Source organism: Acomys minous, assembly GCF_964271855.1.
Source record: "Acomys minous genome assembly, chromosome: 17".
Lineage (NCBI taxonomy): Eukaryota > Metazoa > Chordata > Mammalia > Rodentia > Muridae > Acomys > Acomys minous.
The window spans coordinates 25,491,116-25,510,637 of NC_140500.1; the positions used below are offsets into that span (position 1 = coordinate 25,491,116).

General features: G+C 44.3%; 1 protein-coding gene and 1 long non-coding RNA gene across 20 annotated transcripts in view; one reads left to right on the forward strand and one right to left on the reverse strand.

Moving 5' to 3' along the window:
- Nucleotides 1-5,952: 5,952 nt before the first annotated feature.
- LOC311588471 lies at nucleotides 5,953-13,623 on the reverse strand. Its single transcript, XR_014776212.1, has 3 exons — nucleotides 12,894-13,623; nucleotides 9,216-9,534; nucleotides 5,953-6,428 (listed from the first exon to the last, which is right to left on the reverse strand). It is a non-coding gene; the product is annotated as an uncharacterized lncRNA (long non-coding RNA).
- A 148-nt stretch (nucleotides 13,624-13,771) lies between these two features.
- Nucleotides 13,772-19,522, forward strand: part of WNK1 (WNK lysine deficient protein kinase 1) — a 118,650-nt gene continuing 112,899 nt past the window's right edge. For 4 of the 19 annotated variants that reach the window (XM_084766066.1, XM_084766064.1, XM_084766056.1 and 1 more), the window contains exon 1: nucleotides 14,311-15,635. In XM_084766066.1, coding sequence (XP_084622192.1) covers nucleotides 14,859-15,635 — 777 coding nt within the window. In that variant the 5' untranslated portion in view covers nucleotides 14,311-14,858. Of the gene's footprint in view, nucleotides 13,907-14,310; nucleotides 15,636-19,522 lie in introns of those variants that run through there. The other 15 variants (XM_084766067.1, XM_084766070.1, XM_084766054.1 and 12 more) reach the window with 12 other exon arrangements.

Here is a 19,522-nt window from a genome sequence, read left to right on the forward strand (position 1 = left end):
ACCCTGTCTCAAAAAACCACAAAAAGAAGAAGAAGAAGAAGAAGAAGAAGAAGAAGAAGAAGAAGAAGAAGAAGGAGAAGGAGAAGGAGAAGGAGAAGGAGAAGGAGAAGGAGAAGGAGAAGGAGAAGGAGAAGGAGAAGAAGAATAATTTGTCCTTTGTGTTTGGCCTATTTTACGTAACATGGTTTCAGAATTCATCCATGCTACAGCATGCCTCAGAACTTATTCCTTCTTATGGTTGAACAATATTCCATTGTATGCATATACCACATTTTATTTATTTGTTCATGTATTGATAGACACTTGTATTTAGCTATCGTGAATAAGGTTGCTATAAACATTAGTCTATGGATAATCTGCCTGAGTACACATAGAGGAGAGAAATTGCTGGATAGTATGATAATTTTGTAGAGCTGCCAAACTGTTTTCTATGGCTGTATCATTTTACATCCACCAGCAATGCACACAGGCTCCAGTTTCTCTGTCTTTACTAACATTTGAGTGTGTTTGTTTGTTTGTTTGTTTTGGTCATTGTTATCCTAATAGCTGTAAAGTAGTATCTGGTGTTTTTAACCTTTAATTCTTTTTTTAAATTTTTTTTTTTTATGTGTAGAAATGTTTTGCCTGCATGCACATATATGTACAGCACATATGTGCCTGGTGCTTGTGAAGTCAGAAGAGGGCTTCAGCTCCCCTGGAACTGGAGTTATGGATGGCCATGAGCCACTATGTGTATGCATGGAATGCAACCCAGGTTCAACAAGTGCTCTTAACTGCTGAGTTATCGCTTCAGTCCCTTTGAAAAAAACTTTTTAAAAGATGTTTTAACTTTTCTTTTTATGTGCATCAGTGTTTGCTTGCATATATGTGTATGCACTGCAAAAGTCAGAAGAGGGCATTAGATGCTCTGGAACTGGAGTTACAGATAGTTGTTAGCCGCCAAGTGGGTGCTGGGAATTGAACCAGGGTCCTCTACACAAGAGCAGCAAGTGCTCTTAACCAATGTGGCATCTCTCTAGCCACCCCCCCCCAAATATGTTACATTTTTTGAAACAGGAATTCTCTGTGTAATAACCCTGGCTGTCCTGGACGTACTTTGTAGGCTAGGCTGGCCTCAAACTCATTCACAGTGGCATGTGTCACCAATTCCCGGCTGACATCTTTGATATCTACCACTTTTGAGACAACGTTTCGCATTGGCTTGGAGCTCATCAAGTTGGATAGTTGGCCTGCTGGATCAGAATCCTCTGGTCTCCACCTCCCAAAGCTAGGATTACTACCTCACTGGCCTAGCTTTCACACTTGACTGGCCTACAAAGGGAGTCTAGGACAACCAGAGCTACACAGAGAAACCCTTTCTCAAAAAAACAAAACTAAAATCAAAACAAAACAAAAGGACAATAATACTCTTTATGTTGTAGTCTTATTTTTTTTTTTCTCCAACAACCTAGGACAGGTTAAAGTGCCAGATTAGCTATGAGAAAGAACCAAGCAAAAAGTTAGGCCTTGGTGAGAAAATAGTCTGCCATACTGTCTTTGTTCATAGGGTCATTATAAGGTAGTTCAGAATTGGCCAAAGAGAAAGTTAAAGCCCCTGGCTGAACTGCCCAGTAAACTTTAAGGTTCAAGACAGGGTTTCTCTGTAGCTCTGGCTGTCCTTGAATTCTCTCTGTAGACTGGGCTAGCCTCTCTAACTCAGAGTTCTGGCTGCCTCTGCCTCCCTGTGCTGGGATTAAAGGTGTGTACCACAACTGCCTGGCTCCTCTTTTCTTCTTCTCCTTCTTCTTCATCTCCTCCTCCTCCTTCTCTCTCTCTCTCTCTCTCTCTCTCTCTCTCTCTCTCTCACACACACACACACACACACACACACACACACACACGCGCGCGCGCGCACACACACACACCCCTCACACATGCTAGGCAAGCATAGCACTGAGCTGCACTCCTTAATATGTTTCCTATCAAATTTTTCTACTTTATGAGTGTGTCACACTTTTTTAGAGGTGGGGGGGGGCAGGGGGGGCGGCATTTTGAGCCGTTTCTCTGTGTAGCCTTGCCTGTCCTGGAACTCACAGAGATCTGCCTGCCTCTGCCTCCTGAATGCTGGGATTAAAGACATACGGCACCATGCCTGGCTCATGCTTTTATTTTTAAGTGTACAAAACAGTATAATTGTTATTTATAATTTTTAACATATACATAGAGGGGGGAAGAGGGAGGGAGGGAGAGAGAGAGAAAGAGTCTCACTATGTACTTCTGGCTGTCCTGGAACTCACTAGGTAGACCAGACTGGCCTTGAACTCACAGAGATCCACCTACTTTTGCCTCTCTAGTGTTGAGATTGAAGGTGAACACCACTACCCCACTTCCTCCAGCTTAACTTCTTTCTGTCTGTCTTTCTTTTCTCCTTCCTTCCTTCCTTCCTTCTTTCCTTTCTTTCTTTTTTTTTGTTTTGTGATGCTTTGAGACAGGGTCTCTATATAGTCCTGGCTGTCTCACTATGTAGACCAGGCTATCCTCAAATTCAGGGATCCACCTATGCCCAGACTTCTTGAGTATTGGAATTAACTATACTTGGGTTATAGCATTTTCTTAAGACATGGAGAGAAAGTCTGAGAAACTTTTGGAGGGCAGGGTGGAAGCCAGGCCTTTGTGTAGGCTAGGCAAGTGCCCTGCCAATGAGAGGTACCACAAATCTTCAGATGAACTTCTTGATGAAATAATCTTGTGGGTACAAGTTTTGTGATGAAGGCTTCAATTCTTTTTTGTTGTTGTTGTTGTTGTTTGAGACAGGGTTTCTCTGTGTAGCCTTGGATGTCCTGGACTCACTTGGGAGTCCAGATATATATATATATATCTCCCATGACTACTGTGGATAACAAGAGCTGACAGTAAAGAAAAGGTGTGGAAGGAAAAAAGTAGAAATTGTGGCAAGTAGACATGTAAGTCTCCATCTTAGAGGTCAGCAGATCAATTTAGATACCATACTTTGTCAGCTTCTAACACATTCTAAGCTTTAGCATTTATATACTATTAAGTAGGATTCTATTTTTATTTTTAATACTTTTAATTAGTCAATTTTAAAATTAATTCATTAAACCCTTCCCCATGGTAGCACACACTTTTAATGCCAGCACTTGACAGAGACAGGCAGATCTCTGAGTTTGAGGCAGCCCTGGTCTTCAGAGTCCAGGACAGCCAGGGCTACACAGAGAAACCCAGTCTCAAAAAACCAACCAACCAACCAAACCAACAAACAAAACAAGATTGGCCTTGAACTCAGAGATCGACCTGCTTCTGCCTCCCAAGAGCTGGGATTAAAGGTGCGCACCACCACACCTGGCTATAAAAGTGATTTTAATTTCTTTTCTTTTTTTCTTGTTGTACAGAGAATAGAAGCCAGGCTGTCCTATGTATAAGACTGCACTACACCTCAACCTGTTCTAACTCCCCCTCCCCTCCTCCCCAGCCAGAGTTTCTCTGTGTAACACACGGAAAGACTCCAACCGTCCTCCCCGTTTCACTGGTTCCTTCTGTCAAAGCACAGCTCACCACGCCACCATTCGCCTTCTCACACGGCCTTCTCTGCAGAAGGGAGGACACTTGAGTGCCACCAATGGGTGATCTGAGCACGGAGACAGATAGCTGGACTCTAGAGTCACCTAGCCAGGCGTTGAAGTTGACCAGTAGATTCTCCTAGGTGTACATATGGCCTTCATCCAGAGCAGCGGCTCTCAACCTTCCTTATGCTGCAACCCACCAACACAGTGCCTCGTGTTGTGGTGACCCCCAACCATAAAAATAAGAACAATGAGCTATTACATATTAAAAATATTTAATTATTTTATTAGTATTAATAATATTTAATAATGAATTATAGTATATATAATTATTACATAGTAACTTTATTTTTTCAAGACGGGGTTTCTCTGTATAATAGCCCTGGCTGACCTGGGCTCGCCTTACAGACCAGGCTGGCCTGTAACTCACAGAGATCCGCCTGCCTGCCTCCGCCTCCCAGTGCTGGGATTAAAAACGTGCGCCACCACGCCTGGCTCATAAAATTATTTCTGTTGCTACTTTTTAACCGTAACTTTGCTTCTGAGTGGTATTTCAGTTCCTAAGATCATCTGAAATATGTGTTTTCCAATGGTCATGACCCACACAGGTCGAGAACCGCTGGTCTAGGCCCAAGGCGTTAGATTGTGAGTGTCAGGATTCTGGTCCTCTGAGATTCACTTTTGCTTTGCTTCCCCTCACCGTCCCCTGTCTGAGTCTCAGAGTCTCATGTACTCCAGGGACATGCTGTACTGCTGAGCTGCAACCTCAGCCCCAGGCTTGCCTATCTTGAAGCATGCTGGACTGAGAAAACAGCGAGGTGCCCCGTCCATTCTCTTCGTCTGATAACAGTGTGGACTTAGGGTAGAAATCCTGAGAGCCCGACTCTCTACCTTCCTGCCTCAGTTTCCCGAATGCTGAAATTATGCGCCATCGTATCTGGATTTATGTTGACATTCTTTTAGGAGGTAAGTACGCAGCTTTCTTTTCATTGTCTCCCAAAGATATAGTTGACCCTTCCCCTACTGAACAAAGAAAACCAAAGTTAAAAGCTGTTCCACAGTATAGTGCTCTGTCCTGTTATCACCTTTTTAGAACTTCCTGTATGAGTACACTCTGTTTGCACAATTTCTACTCTCCCCCAGCTCCTCCTGTGTCCTATTAAACACCCCCTTTTGGATTCATGACTTCGTGTGTGTGTGTGTGTGTGTGTGTGTGTGTGTGTGTGTGTGTGTGTACCCTTATTTGTGTTTAGGTCTAACCACACTTAGGATTGAGATCTCAACACTAAAAAAACCAAAACACAACTGGTTCTCCCTCCTCCCTCAGCAGCTGCTGACCTCTAGGTCTTTATCTTAGGTTGGGCCTTGTGACACTCAGTGCTGTCTGAAGGCTTTTTTTTTTTAAAAGGAAGCTACTGATAAAGCATGCAGCTACTCTTCCCCAAGAGGACAAAAGGAATCACATCCTAGGAAAATTCAGAAACTCAGGACACAGCACAGCACAGATAAGAATATTCCTGTTGGGACATAACATTTTCCAGGTATCTAAAGCTAGATTGGATGGCTTTAAAGGCCAAAGAGTGAAAGTCATAGGGAAATGAATTTCAGATTAATGTTGGTAAAATCCAGCTAAGGATTAAAGCTGCCCTAAGTCACAATAATTATTGTGTTAGCCTATGATCTCCTTAAAAAAAAGAAGAAAAAAAAAACATTTGAGATTCAGGAGACAGCTTAGTGGGTAAAGGCATTTGTCACTAAACACAATGACCTGAGTTCCATCCCCCAGCCCCACAGGGCCACGCACAAAATAAATGAATGTAATAATTTAAAAAATGTTTAAATAGAAGCATAGGTCAGTGACACAAAGTGCAACTTCCAGATTGGATGATAAGATGAGAGAAGGTCCCTTTAGCTGGGCATGGTAATGCACGCCTTTAATCCAGCACTTGGGAGGCAGGTGGATCTATGTGAGTTTGAGGCCAGCAAAGAGAGAGAGAGAAAGACAGAGAGAGAGAGAGAGAGAGAGAGAGAGAGAGAGAGAGAGAGAGAGAGGGAGGGAAACAAAGGTACCTTTCAAAGCCTAGTCTGTCATTCCCTGAGGGTATATTACAAGAAAGATCCAAACACCAAACAAAAAATATGTTACCTGTACTGCCATGTGTATACAGTTTGGGGACTTTGTATTTTCTTGAACTGACTTCTTAGAAATAAAGTTTATGTGTCAAAGGTTTCATACCAAGATCCTACGTAGTAAGTTTGCATGCTAAATATTGATCCCACTTGGCTTTTCCACTAACAGTGGCAGATGACACTTTTCTCCCCTGTGTTACCAACTCTGACTACAGCCATTTTTCCAACAAGCAAAAACCACCATGCCACAGTCACTTTCATTTACAGCTCTCTTATTAGTCCTGAAGTCAAATGCTTTGTCACAGTCAAATGCTTTGTACAGTGGATTTTAGCTGAGTGCCAACTGGGTTGTGTGCCAAAAAACATTTTAAAAGTTGTCCTCCGTTTTTATTTTTTTATCCTTTTCTGACATAACTTTAAAATTAAGGGCGTGTGATAGCACACACCTTTAATCTCAGCACTCGGGAGGCTGAGGCAGGAGGATCTCTGAGTTGGAGGCCAGACTGGTTTATAGTTCCAGGACAGCCAGGGCTACACAGAGAAACCCTGTTGTGTGTGGGTATTTGCCGGCCTGTGTATATGTACCATATGAATGCCTGGTGCCCAGGAAGATCAGAGGAGGGTGTCAGAGTTTCTAGAAATAGGGTTATAGATGCCTGTGGGCTGCCATACAGGTGCTGGGAATTGAACCCAGGTTCTTTGGAAGAACAGCTAACCTCTCAGCTATTTCTCCAGCCCCTGAAATAAAGGCATAAATCTTAACACCTTGTGTCAAGTCAATCCATTTTCTTTCTTTCTTTTTATTTATTTATTTATTTATTTATTTATTTATTTTTTTAGACCAGTTTCTCTGTGTAGTCCTGGCTGTCCTGGAATCACTCTGTAGACCAAGCTGGCCCCAAGCTCAGAGAGATCTGCCTACCTCTGCCTCCCGAGTACTGGGATTAAAGGCGTGCACCACCAACCCTGGCCCATCATTTGCTTTATGGTTCCTACTTTTAGTGTTGGTATAGACGGTGCAGTCTTTTCAGCTGATCATACTTGTCATTTTAACCAGTTTCAGACTCTTCAAGCCATAGGTAAAAATCAGCCTCTGTCATGGAAATTTTTTTTCCAGATTAATTCACTTCTGCCTCTTGTGAGACTCCAAGGGCTGCAGGCAGCAATTCAAAACATGCTTTCTCCCAAAAGGCTAATTACAAGGCAGTAAGTCTGCTGTTTGCCAATGCCTTGGTTTGTAACCAAGTTATTTTAGTTGAGAAGGCTTTCTGATGATTACAAGAATCTTTGAATAGTAGACAGGTAAATAACAGCACACTCGTTTCTCATGAAGGACCTTCTAAAATGCTAAGTCCAGCACAGTAGCCTCCAACTGCCATGCCAATACTTAGGAGACTAGTTGCCAGGAGGATAGATGCAAGTTAGAGGCCAGTCAAGATTACAAAGTAAATTCCAGGCAATCTAAAGATATATAAGATGCCCGGCAGTGGTGGCCCATGCCTTTAATCCCAGCACTCGGGAGGCAGATGCAGGCAGATCTCTGTGAGTTCGAGGCCAGCCTGGTCTACAGAGCGAGTCCAGGACAGCCAAGGCTACACAGAGAGAAACCTTATCTCGAAAAAAACAGAAAACAAAAACAATATATATATATATATATATATATATATATATATATATATATATGATGTTTGCCTAAAATCCCAAGTATTTTCATGCAACACATTTATACTGCAGATTATTATTTTTTTAATTCAAATTGACCTGGGCATCCAATATTTTATGTGACATGGGACAAGTAGCTACCATATAGATAATGTACCTGGACAGTCTAAATTAATGAGGAAAAATGATTATGATTTTGTTTTTGGAAGAAAAATCACCTGGCTTTTGAAAAAAAAGACCATTGTATGTCCAATCCAGGACTACCAAACTAGTGCAATTCAAGCCAACAATTGTTTTCTAGGTGCCTTGTCCATAAGAACAAAGAAATAGTCAACTTTGCTTAGCAATGTGGGCCTGTGCCCACTTTAGTTGATACCTGTGTCAGACTAGGAATTAATGTTTGAAGACCATCCCCAGCTGCTGGGGAAATGAGGAAGAGTAAGTCTTGAGAGCTTGTACTCCAGGACTTCAAAAACCGGATGGAGAAGTCAGATACCTAGTTCTTTATTTTATGTTGCTTTTTAACTACTTTGTTTATAAAGGTGCAGGCCTTTTATCCCAGCACTGAGGAGGCAGAGACAGGTGGATCTCCATGAGTTCGAGACCAGCCTGATCTACAAGAAGAATCCAGGACAGCCAAGGAAACACAGAGAAACCCTGTCTTGGAAAAAAAAAATTTTTTTGTTATATACAAATTCTAAGTGATATATATATATGTACGTGCGTGTGTGTGTGTGTGTGTGTGTGTGTGTGTGTGTGTGTGTGTGTGAAATCATGTATAGCTGTGAAATAATGGAAAGAGTTACCCATAGAGGAAGTCACTGTTGGGGAGGGATCCAGGGATGACATTGTTTGGAAGCTCATTTTGCCAAGAGCTGAGAAAGTCATCTCCTTAGCTTTTCTTCCTTCAAGTTGACAAACTGCAAATACTCAAGTGGGTTTAAATCAAGATGGGTAGTATTTGTGCTTGTGCAATACAGGTAAAACTTCTTCTCCGCTTGCAAAGAGAGCTGCTTTTCCCACCAACAACTCCCCAAACTGGTATCTCTTCTGAAGGTTCCTCTGGCCTTTGCTTTGCCCACACTAGTGCAATGAAATTGCTGGTTACAATCCCTTTCTGCATCTCTACTCCTAGATTGGGGCCAGGGGTGGTCCTCTTCCCCCGCTTCCTGCTGTTACTTCCTAGAAATCAACAAACCATTCCCCCCCCCCCCCCCCCCGCCTCCTTGATTTTGAGCTTTGACCAGGACTAACAGCCAAACAGCAGTTTGTACTGAAGAATTCTAATTCTTGAAGCTGTGATGCTGCCTGTCAGTGAGCTCCTCTCCAGGAGTGATTTAGCAAGGGCATCAAAAGGCTAGACCCATCTCTGGTGGCAGCCAGCATCCAAGCAGTCCAGGATATAAAGGTGTACACCTGGCCTCCTTCAGGGTAACTGCAGCTCTCTCAGAAGCTCAGCACATGCTTCGGTTGCATCAGCCTGGTAGGTGAATGTCTGCCTCTGCCAGTTCTGCCTCCTTTATTCCTAATGGTGGTAGTAGCCATTCTGAACTCCCCATTTGAAAAAAAACAAAACAAAACAAAAAAAAAACCCCTAGGAACCAGCCACTTGGCATTAATCCCAGCACTTAGGAGGTATATCTCTGTGAGTGCAATCCCATCCTGGTTCATAGAGCCAGTTCCAATACATAGGAGAGAGCCCCTATCTCAAAAACAAAACAAGACAAAAACCAACCAAACAATCAAATAAAACTCCATACAAACAAACCCTCAAAACCAAAACCAAACCAACCAACCAAAAACCTAGGCACCAATTAGTTTTTCATGTACATCAGCTTACAGTCTCTTTCTGGGGAAACTTACCCAAGACAAACATTGCTGAAATATCCTTTAAGTAACTGGTCAGAGTCTTAGGACAAATGTCAAAGGTCTGTAGAGCCTGGCTTTTTCTACTGCTTAGAGAAGTGGGGGCTTATTTGCCCCCTTTCCAGCAGATGTGCAAACATTACAGAGGCAGGAGAATTGAGCCGGTTCTGGAATAAGAATGGAAATTTCCTGTGTTGGTTGCCTTAAGCGGGATGACCAGACCGGCAGGTGCTTGTAATTAATCTTCCTCTTCCTCTGTGAAATGCAGACCCGGGGAGATGTGCAGATCTTTAAACGCCCTTGAGCTGGCCCAAGCCTGGCAAGCAAAGTAGTCACTATTACAGTGGAAGGGGTCCTGGGAACCAGTTTCACCCTCAGCTAGGAACAACCACTTCCTCTTCCTTTCTCCCTCCAAGCCTCTCACTTAGCCTCCTAACTGGATCCTCCTGCAGGACTGAAGGCTGCTCCGAGCAACCTTAGGAGCGGACTCGACACCTCCGATTCACCATAGCTTACCCCTGTGGAATTCCACTAATACCCTCAGCTGTCACTCCTTCTTCTCTCCTCATGGCTTTGTCTGTTAATTCAGCTTAGTTGCAAAACGGGAACGAGGGAAATTCCCCGCTCTCTCCGCAGGGCCGAGCTTCCCCTATAGACCACACACCGTCCCGCGCTTCACATTTGCTTATTACATTTCACAATAGCCAAAGATATATGGCACCTGCTCTCTTTCTCTCTGAACGCATGTAGCACCAGGGTTCAATCAAGGGGTTGTGTAATAGATTTGTTTATTTCATCTGTATGTGTGTGTTCTTGCTGTGCTAGGGATCTGACACAAGGAAGGCCTTCTGTATGGCAGCGTGCATTCTGCCACTGAGCCGCGTTCCCAGTCCGCAATTTAGTTGTTTGAGATGTGTAACCTCCTCTTCTACGGAAGTAACTCAGCTGACTCCGCTTGGGCTTGTGAGGCAGTGCCTTTCGTTAATTCTAATGTTGCCAGTGTCAGTATTGATATAGTTTTGTTTTAGTAACGGTCGGATAGGTTTTACTCCTAAATGGTTTACAGTCTTAGCTATTCTAATGCTAGGCGTGGGTCAGAAGAAGGTTCTGAAATTGGCATGGTCTATAAACAGCTATTCAACAGCCTTGTTGTTTCATTGATTAATTGAGCCACTGATCAATTAAAGAGGGTCTTTGGAGCCTTCACTGGAGGATGCTAGGGCCTAGTCATTAGGGTAGATCAGTTGAGTCTGAACTCAGGCTCCTGTCTTAGACAACACATTGGGGTTTGTTTTTTTTGGGGGGGGCGGTGTTGTTTTTTTAGAGACAGGGTTTCTCTGTGTAGCCTTGGCTGTCCTGGACTCCCTTTGTAGACCAGGCTGGCCTCGAACTTACAGTGATCTGCCTGCCTCTGCCTCCCGAGTGCTGGGATTAAAGGCGTGTGCCACCACCGCCTGGCTTAACATATTGTTTTTTTTTATTTTATTTCATTTTATGTGTATAGATGTTTTGCCTGCAGGTATGTCGGGGCACCACCTGCAGACTTGATGCTCATAGATGTCAAAAGGGGGCATTGGATCCCCTGGAGCTGGAGTTACAGACAGTTGTGAGCTATCACGTGGCTGCCAGGGATCAAACTCGGGTCTGGTAGATCTATAAGTGCTCTTAGCCATTGAGCCGTCTCCCCATATTAATTTTTTTCTTACTCCTCAGGGTTTTGTTTATAAAGTGAAGATAAAAAGGCCTACTTCCTGGCAAGTAGTTGTGAAATTCAAGTAGTGCAGCTTGACATACAAGTAACTGCTTGATCGGCGGCAGACATTATATTACAGAAGAAAAGTGACTGAAGAATAGAGGACGTGTGCTTAAATAAAAATAATGCACTTTAGAAGGTGACCTACGGCACAGAGGTAACAATAATGTATAATGAAAATTGAGGGAAGAAAAGACTAATTCCTAGGTAAAGAAGTCAGAGTGGTTTCTTGAATGAAATAACATTACTAGCCAGCATCCACACCTGTATATAGTGAGCTGTTGTAAAGCAGTAAGCGAAGTTTAAAATAAGGCCCAACAGAGTTGCGAATGACAGAAATGAATGAAGAAATTGAGCAAGAATGAAAGAAAATACAAAATATATTGAGAAAGAAGAAATATTTGCATTCCTTAGCCATCTGAATGCCAGGGTGCCAAATGCTCATGCTTAGTGCGTTCATACAAACGAGCCCTTGCAGGCGTCTCTCATGGTCACTTGCTGTTTTGTGTGGATGGTAGAAGCTTGATTATTGAAACTCCAGAGAAAGAAAAAAAAAATATTGTCAGGAATTATTGTCATGAATAACAGAAAACCATCATATACCTGGGTGGGTAAGCATTATAGAGAAATGAGCAAATAAATGTACTAAGTATCCACACTACAGCATATCCTGTAAGTCTAACCATCAAACACAGTGATTATACTAGAATTATATCTGTTTTCATAGTAAAGCTAAGTAGGAAAAGTGGTCATGTGCATAAGTGTGGTTTTGAAGTCAATGGTTATTAAGTTATTTACATTGGCTTTAGGTATTCCTGCCTGAAATGACATGTTGACAGGTCACGGTTATTGTTAAGAAAGTTGTGCCCATTGCCACATGACCAAAGTTTTATGGATTAGTAAATAGGAATAAGCTATAATGATAAAACTGCTTCATAACCACACATATAGAAATATTCTAATTTATTTTTATAGAGACAAAAAAAATAAACAATGTTATTTACTGGCCTTTTTCTAATCCACCACTGTATAATTAGTTTCTTTGTGTCATAAACTTTTCCCTGGTAAAGCAACAATTGAGAAAATTATCATCAACAGCCTCAAGAAGTACAACAAAAAGGCACTTCACAGTAATTTCTTCACTTGCTGACATTAGATTTATGACTGGAGATAAGTCACTAATTACATTTACTAAAATACACTCACCATTACTATAGCGGGCTAATGATTTTCTGAAACAGCAGAGCACTAATATTTCAGTATTCTCGCTGTCCCTACAGCATTTGTACTTTAAAATATTCACAATTTGCCATCTTCATGAAATCTAACAACTGTTGGTTTCAAACAAACACTAAAGCTTAAAAATGTAGCTTAAGTAAGAAAAAAAAAAGGGGGGGATGATAACTTCTTTTTAAATGCCTCGCATAAGTGAATATTAATTGTATAGCAAGATTTCTCCCAGCGGAATTTATCTAGATACACTGAGCTAACGAATCTTCCGTTTAGCTGCTTCCAAATTATTGCTCCTTTCAAGGGGTCTTCAGAGCCACTCCATCCCGCTGAGGCTGCAGCGTATTCGCTCTTGGGTGCGGTTGCGTATGTTTAAGCTCTTCCCGCTCTCACCGGTTGGGTTAAGACTTGTAACTGCCATCTGGCTCATAAATTTGGTTTTCTACTCTGTCTGGTGCCCCCTGGTGCTCATCACAACTACAATCTTAGGTAGTAGCAAGGTGGTCCAGAAAGCACTAGGGGTATTTTGAAGAGAAGAATTCCATTATTGTAAACTGCACAGATCTGGGTTCCCCCGAGTTCCGCGCCTTGGCATAAATTACATATGTATACACGCGCAAGTCTAGTAAAGAAAGGGGATGTTTTACTGCGCCACCGAGGGGAGGGTATAACAAAAGAAAAAGAAAACTTACCCAACTATAGAGGCAAAGGGCAACTATAGAGGCAAAAGTTTTTAATCAAAGATGTAGAATATTTTCGAACTTGACCTCCTCGCATGCTTGTCACCCGCCTCTTCCTGCCCCCCTCCCCTTCCGTTAAGTTTCTGGCAAAGCAAAGAGGGTTCGCTCTGATTCTGGGTTTTATTTAGTAGGCAGCCTATCTTTGCAGCCAAAGTACTTGTTTAGGAACTGGAGACGAGCATATGGCCCTAGTTTTGTTGAAGGGGAGAAGGACGGAATATATTTGTCTTGCCTAACCCATTAAATCAATAGTTATCTTATGTGTATTCTTCATGAAGTTTCCCGGGAGTCTTCGAGCTCAGGCTCTCGTTATCCAACTTTGCCTTCCTCTCCACTCCCACACCCCCAGTCACTCAATACTAAGGAGGCTCTCCATTAAAGACGAACAACAGATCATTTTTCATTGCATGGCAGCTCTATGAGCTATCTAAGCAGAACGGAACGGAAGTCTCTCGTTCTCGCTCTCATTTCTTTTTTTTCCTCTCCTTTATTTTCTTCTTTTGCGATTGGTTCCTAAATAATAATTTTGGTAGACAGCACTGAGTTTGGGATGGAATTGAGCGACCCACGATGACGCTCCCATCGGGCTTTCAGAAGGGGCGGTTTTAAAAAAAAAAAGAAAAGAAAAGAACTACAATTCCCAGGAGGCACCAGGCTAGAGCTACCGCAAGGCATCACGGAAGTAGCAGGAGCTGTCCTCCTCAGTCCCTTTCACGGTTTTCACTCTGAAACTACAAATCCCATGGTGCCTCAAGCCCGGCACGCCTGCGCGAGAGCCCCCCGAGCGCGATGTGGGCGGGGCCGCCCCGGGCAGCGAGGGGGGGTGGGGGGGCGGGGTCCAAGCGGGCTGTGTGGTGGCTTCAGACATCGGCGCCATTTAAAGCGGAGAGTTTCCCGGGCGGACGCGGTTCTTCTGCTCGGCCATTCCGCACTCCCTTCTTCGCTGACAGAAGGCGCCTAGTGGGGTGACTGCTCTTTTCTCTCCCTATCCCCCGCCCCAACACCCAGTTCTTTCGGTCTCCTCTCCTCCCGGCCAGAGAAGTAGCGGAGCCGGGGCCCCGCGGTGAGCGGCCCTCCCCTCCCCAGAGTTCCCTCCCTCCTCTGCCCCCGGCGCCGGCCAGAGAGGGGGGAAGAGGTTCGCCAGGCCCGGGGCGGGCGGGGAGGCCTCGGGGACGGGGGGGCCGCTCCTCAGGCTTCGAGGCTTCGGCCCTCGGCATCTAGTGATGGACGCCCTGTGAGACTGGTCCCCCTCCGTGGGGCGCGTGCTGCCTGAGGCGGCGGCCGAGTGACCGGGAGCCCGGGCCGCGGCCCTCCTTCCCTCCCCCCCACCCCCCTGCGCGGCCCCTCCCACTCCTGTGCCCCGGGCTGCCACCGCCCGGCGTCGGGGCTCGTCCCTCGCGCGCTGTGCCTCCGCCCTCAGGGCCTATCCCGCCGTGCTTGGCGGGCGGGCGGGCGGACGGCGGCAGCGGCGGCGGCGGCGGCGGGAGCTTAGCCGTCTTCACTTCTCGCCGCATCCGCTCGCCTGGGAGCCAGCCCCGCGCCCTGCTCCTCATGACTGCGGCGCCCCTGCTGCCACAGCCCTACCGGCCACCTCTCGCTGCAGGATGGATGCGGACTGTGCGGCGCTAACCTCCGTGGCTCCGCTCCCTCCTCGCCCGCCGACGAGCCCGCCCCGTGAGCCGCAGCAGCCTCGGTGCCAGCAGCAGCAGCAGCAGCAGCAGCCGCCGCAGCCGGACCCAGTGTCCCGCGTCGCCCTCGGGGCGCCTTGTCAGTGCTGAGCCGTGGGAAGTCGTCCCCGTGGCTCCGAGCCCGCCGTAGGAGCGCTACCCAGCACTTCTTGGTGGCTCTTCCGGGCCACGCTTTTCCCCTTTTCATTCATAAATCCGAGCCCGCATTCTTCGCTCCAGCGGACCAGCCATGTCTGACGGCGCCGCGGAGAAGCAGAGCGGCACTCCGGCCTTCCTTTCGCCTCCGGCGCCGGTCCCCAAGAATGGCTCAAGCTCCGATTCCTCCGTGGGCGAGAAACTGGGGGCCGCGGTGGCCGACTCAGGAATTGGCAGGACCGAGGAATACCGGCGCCGGCGCCACACGATGGACAAGGACAGCCGTGGGGCGGCCGCCACCCCCACCCCCACGGAGCACCGCTTCTTCCGCCGGAGCGTCATCTGCGACTCCAATGCCACCGCGCTGGAGGTGCCCGGCCTCCCTCTCTCTGTCCCCCAGCCTAGTGTACCCGCCGTGGTGCCTCAGAGCGCTCCACCCGAGCCCCAGAGAGAGGAAACTTTGACCGCCACCGTTGCTTCCCAGGTGTCTCAGCAGCCCGCTGCTGCCGCCGCCGCCGCCGCCGCCGCCTCCCCCGGGGAACAAGCCGTTGTAGGTTCGGCCACCGCGACCGTCCCCAGCAGTACCAGCAAAGACCGCCCGGTGTCCCAGCCCAGCCTCGTGGGGAGCAAAGAGGAGCCACCGCCGTCAAGAAGTGGAAGTGGCAGTGGTGGCGGCAGCGCCAAAGAGCCGCAGGAGGAACGGAGCCAGCAACAGGATGATATTGAAGAGCTGGAGACCAAGGCCGTGGGAATGTCCAATGACGGTCGCTTTCTCAAATTTGACATCGAAATCGGCAGAGGCTCCTTTAAGACGGTCTACAAAGGTCTGGACACCGAAACCACTGTGGAAGTTGCCTGGTGTGAATTGCAGGTAATGCCCCACCTCCTTTTTTTTCTTATTCGCTTGTTTGGATCCCAAATTTGGCTCGGTTAAGCCAGTTTATCGAGTTCATCTTTTACTTGTAGTTCTCTGAGTGAGGGAGAGGGGGAGGGACTTCCGAAGAGGTTGGAATGAGGAGATTGTGGAGCTTGTAGTTTGGAAGAGATGGCAACTGTTGGTGTCAAGATGGGGTAAAAATCACTGAAGTACAAACTTGTATGTTTAATGTCTTATGGGATTTTTGGGAAAGAGTTTCTCCCTTCTACTCTCCTTGTACTGGGGATTGAACCCCCGGCCTGGGCAAGTGCTTTCCTACTGAGCTATATATATCCTCAGCCTTTGGGGATTTTTTATTTTTTTATTTTTTTGCTTTAAGTAAATATCAAACCTTTTCTCCCGGTGCACTTCAGTCTCATCGGAGCCTGCAATAATGGACTGCCTTGTGTGTTTTCATGTGTGAGATCAGGTTGTTAGACAAGACCCTGTGCCTTAAGGTGCAGCTTACTTGATAGCAGCATAGACATTTAGTAAATAATTAAAACAGATGCTTTCCAGGTGGCAGGACATGCCTCTAAATCCCAACTACTCTAGAGCTGAGGCAAGAGAACTCCAAGACTATGCAGTCTGAGATGGATAGTAGGACACTGTCTTCAAAACATCAAAACAACAGCTCAGACCCTGATCCCCAACTCTCTTCTCTTTCCCTTTAAGAATAAGTGCTTTGGGACTAGGAAGGTACAGTATGTATTTGCTATTATAACCACCTACAAATGCTTAAGCCATGTGGCTATCTGTGATCTGACACTGTTCATTAGAGGCTTCCTCCTATTCAGTCCATAGCGAATAGTAAAAGCCCATGCAAAATTGTATAATACCATCATTGTAATCTTGTTATGACAGATTTTTGTGACAGTGTCCAAAATATGGCTCAGACTGTCCTGAATTTGTTGATCCTCAGCCTCCAGAGTACTAGGATTACAAATTAGTGCCACTGTGCCAGGGATATAAAAGATTTTTAAACCAAACTTCCCAAGAGTCTAAGGGATTACTACATTGCTTTCATTTTTTAATCTCATTGGGAAATTTTCATGCTATAAATAAAGTGCAGGTATATTCTAGACTTAAACAGATCAGTTTGGACTACTAATTGCTTGACTTATTGTAGCAATAAACAATAAATATTAGAAAGCACCTATGTAAATATTGGTTTGTTAGCTCTTGTTCTCACCCAGAAATGAAAATGTATTAATGATGGAAGCAGAATTTTCAGCTACATTGTAGACGAAAATGCCACTACTGGTTTATTGTCAAGAATATGAGCTGGGCGTGGTGGCACATGCCTTTAATTCCAGCACTTGGAGGCAGAGGCAGGCAGAGCGCTGTGAGTTGGAGGCCAACCTGGTCTACAAAGGGAGTCTAGGACAGCCAAGGCTACACAGAGAAACCCTGTCTCGAAAAAGAAAAAAAGAAAGAAAGAAAGAAAAAGAATATGGACCAAACTGAAATAAGATTGGAAAGTAACACTTTATTTACCTAAGAACTAATAAATAAACAACCTGGTTTCCAAATGACCCAAGGCCATATGAAATGTGAAAGGAATAATGTCTGGACTTTGCTTCTACTTCTAAATCTCTAGTGAGGGTGAGAGGAATGTAACAATCCCCCAGCTTCAACAGTTACCAGCACATGATTGTTCAAAGCAAGGTAGTTGATTAAGCTTTCCCCTCTACTTTCCTATATGGTTGAAATTTCCTCTAAGGGAAATAAATGTTCTTTTTGTTTTCATTTAAAAAATATAAAAGGATGTTAACACAGCATGTGGAAGTAAACTTGCAACTAACAACTTTCTTTTTTTAACAGTTTCTTGAGTTCAACACTTAATAGTGAACTTCTAAGCACAATATAAAGTAAAAAAAAAAATGCCTTGTTAATTTTATAGTGCATTAGAGTTGAAAGGTGACAGGTCTTTTAAAAAATGTACTTCTAAATGAGTTTGTTTTGCTTCAGACATGCTTTTACTCTATGTAGTCAAGGCTGTCCTGGAGCTCATTGTGAAGTCCAAGCTGGCTTTGAATCCTTGCTTCTTCTGCCCTACCACGCCAGGCAGTGAGCCACATCACATCATTCCAGGCAGCATCCATCCCTCCATCTATCTACTTGATAAACTTGTCAAAATATGCCTCTACTCCTATTAGTCAGCCATAATCACAGTTTAGGTGTAACTGATTTACAGAAGACACTTCTCTTTTGAACCAAGGGTCTATTGTTACTGATCTAGGAATTTAGTACTTCAATTCTAGTTTCATTTGTGAATGTGTGCCTTTACTTTTTACTTTTATTATTACTCTTTTTCTAGTTTGTTGTTGTTCTGGAGATTGAATTCAGGACTTTTTGCATTTTGGGCAAGCTCCATAACACAGAACTACATCCCTGGCACTCAATTACCCCACTTTTTTGTTTGTTTTTGTTTTTTGAGACAGGTTGTCTTGTCTAACAGCCTTGGCTGTCCTTAAACTACCTCTGTATACCAGGCTGGATGTGAATTCCACTTGCCTCTGCCTCCTAAGTGCCTGGCTTTGGCTTAAGCTCTTTTTTGGTTTGTTTTTGTTCTTTCTTCTTCTTTCTTTCTTTCTTTCTTTCTTTCTTCCTTCCTTCCTTCCTTCCTTCCTTCCTTTCTTTCTTCCTTCCTTCCTTTCTTCCTTCCTTTCTTCCTTCCTTTCTTTTCTTTCTTTCTTCCTTTCTTTCTTTCTTTCTTTCTTCCTTCCTTTCTCTTTCTTTCTTTCTTTCTTTCTTCCTTTCTTTCTTTCTTGAGACAGGGTTTCCTTGTGTATCCTTAAGCTGTCCTGGACTCGCTTTGTGTAGACCAGGCCTCGAACTCACAGAGATTGGCCTGCCTCTGAATGCTGACATTAAAGGCATGAACTATCATGCCCCACTAAACTAAGGAAAATCTTACATTGACTTTTTAATCCAAGTCACCATTTGAGAGCAGAACCAAATTAATCTTATAGAATGAGACCATGGTTTTCAGAACTTTCATGTCTTTTAACTAAGCTTCTGAAAAATTTTCATTTTGACTAATAAAAAATTACCTTCCGTATTAAAAGTAAAAAATGTGACTTAGTATAAAATCACTATAAAGAAATAGGAATTATTTTTGTGTTTTGTCTTGTTTTTGATCAAAGTATTAGTAGGTCAGAGATTTCAACTTTTATCTTTCGGTCCAAATTAAAGGTCAAACTTAGGGATAAGTAAAGCTTTGAAGAAAAAAAAAAAAGGAAAAAAAAACCAAAAACCCAACCCTTTGACATTGAATGTATATTTCTCCCACTCCTGCATTATTACTAGGGATTGAATTTAGGGTATTATACACTCTAACACTGAACTGTATCACTAACGAGAATGTATTCTTAATATAGTTTTCTGTTTTTGCAAGACAGGAATAGTATTGTGTTCCATTAAGTTAAAAATCTGAGTGGTTTTTTCTTTTTTGTTTGTTTGTTTGTTTGTTTTTGTTTTGAGACAAGGCTTTTGCTATATTATCCAGGATAGCTTTGAGCAACTGCTTTTACTTCCCTAGCAGTGTGATTATAGGCATGTACTACCATGCCTGGCTTTAAAAGTTTTAGTGTATTAAAACCAGAAGTGCCCTAGGAAATGGCTCATCAGGGGCCTAAGCTTGATGAGCCTGAAGTCCAGTAGTTCAATCTCTGGTACTCACTTTGTGGAAGGAGAGAACCAACCTGTGAAAGTTGTACTTTGACCCCTGTTTTCCTTCTGCCGCATATGCAGACATACATGCAGACCTACATGCAGACATAAATTAATATGCAAAATTGGATGAAATCTTAGACTATCTCTCCCACCTACTCCTTTGT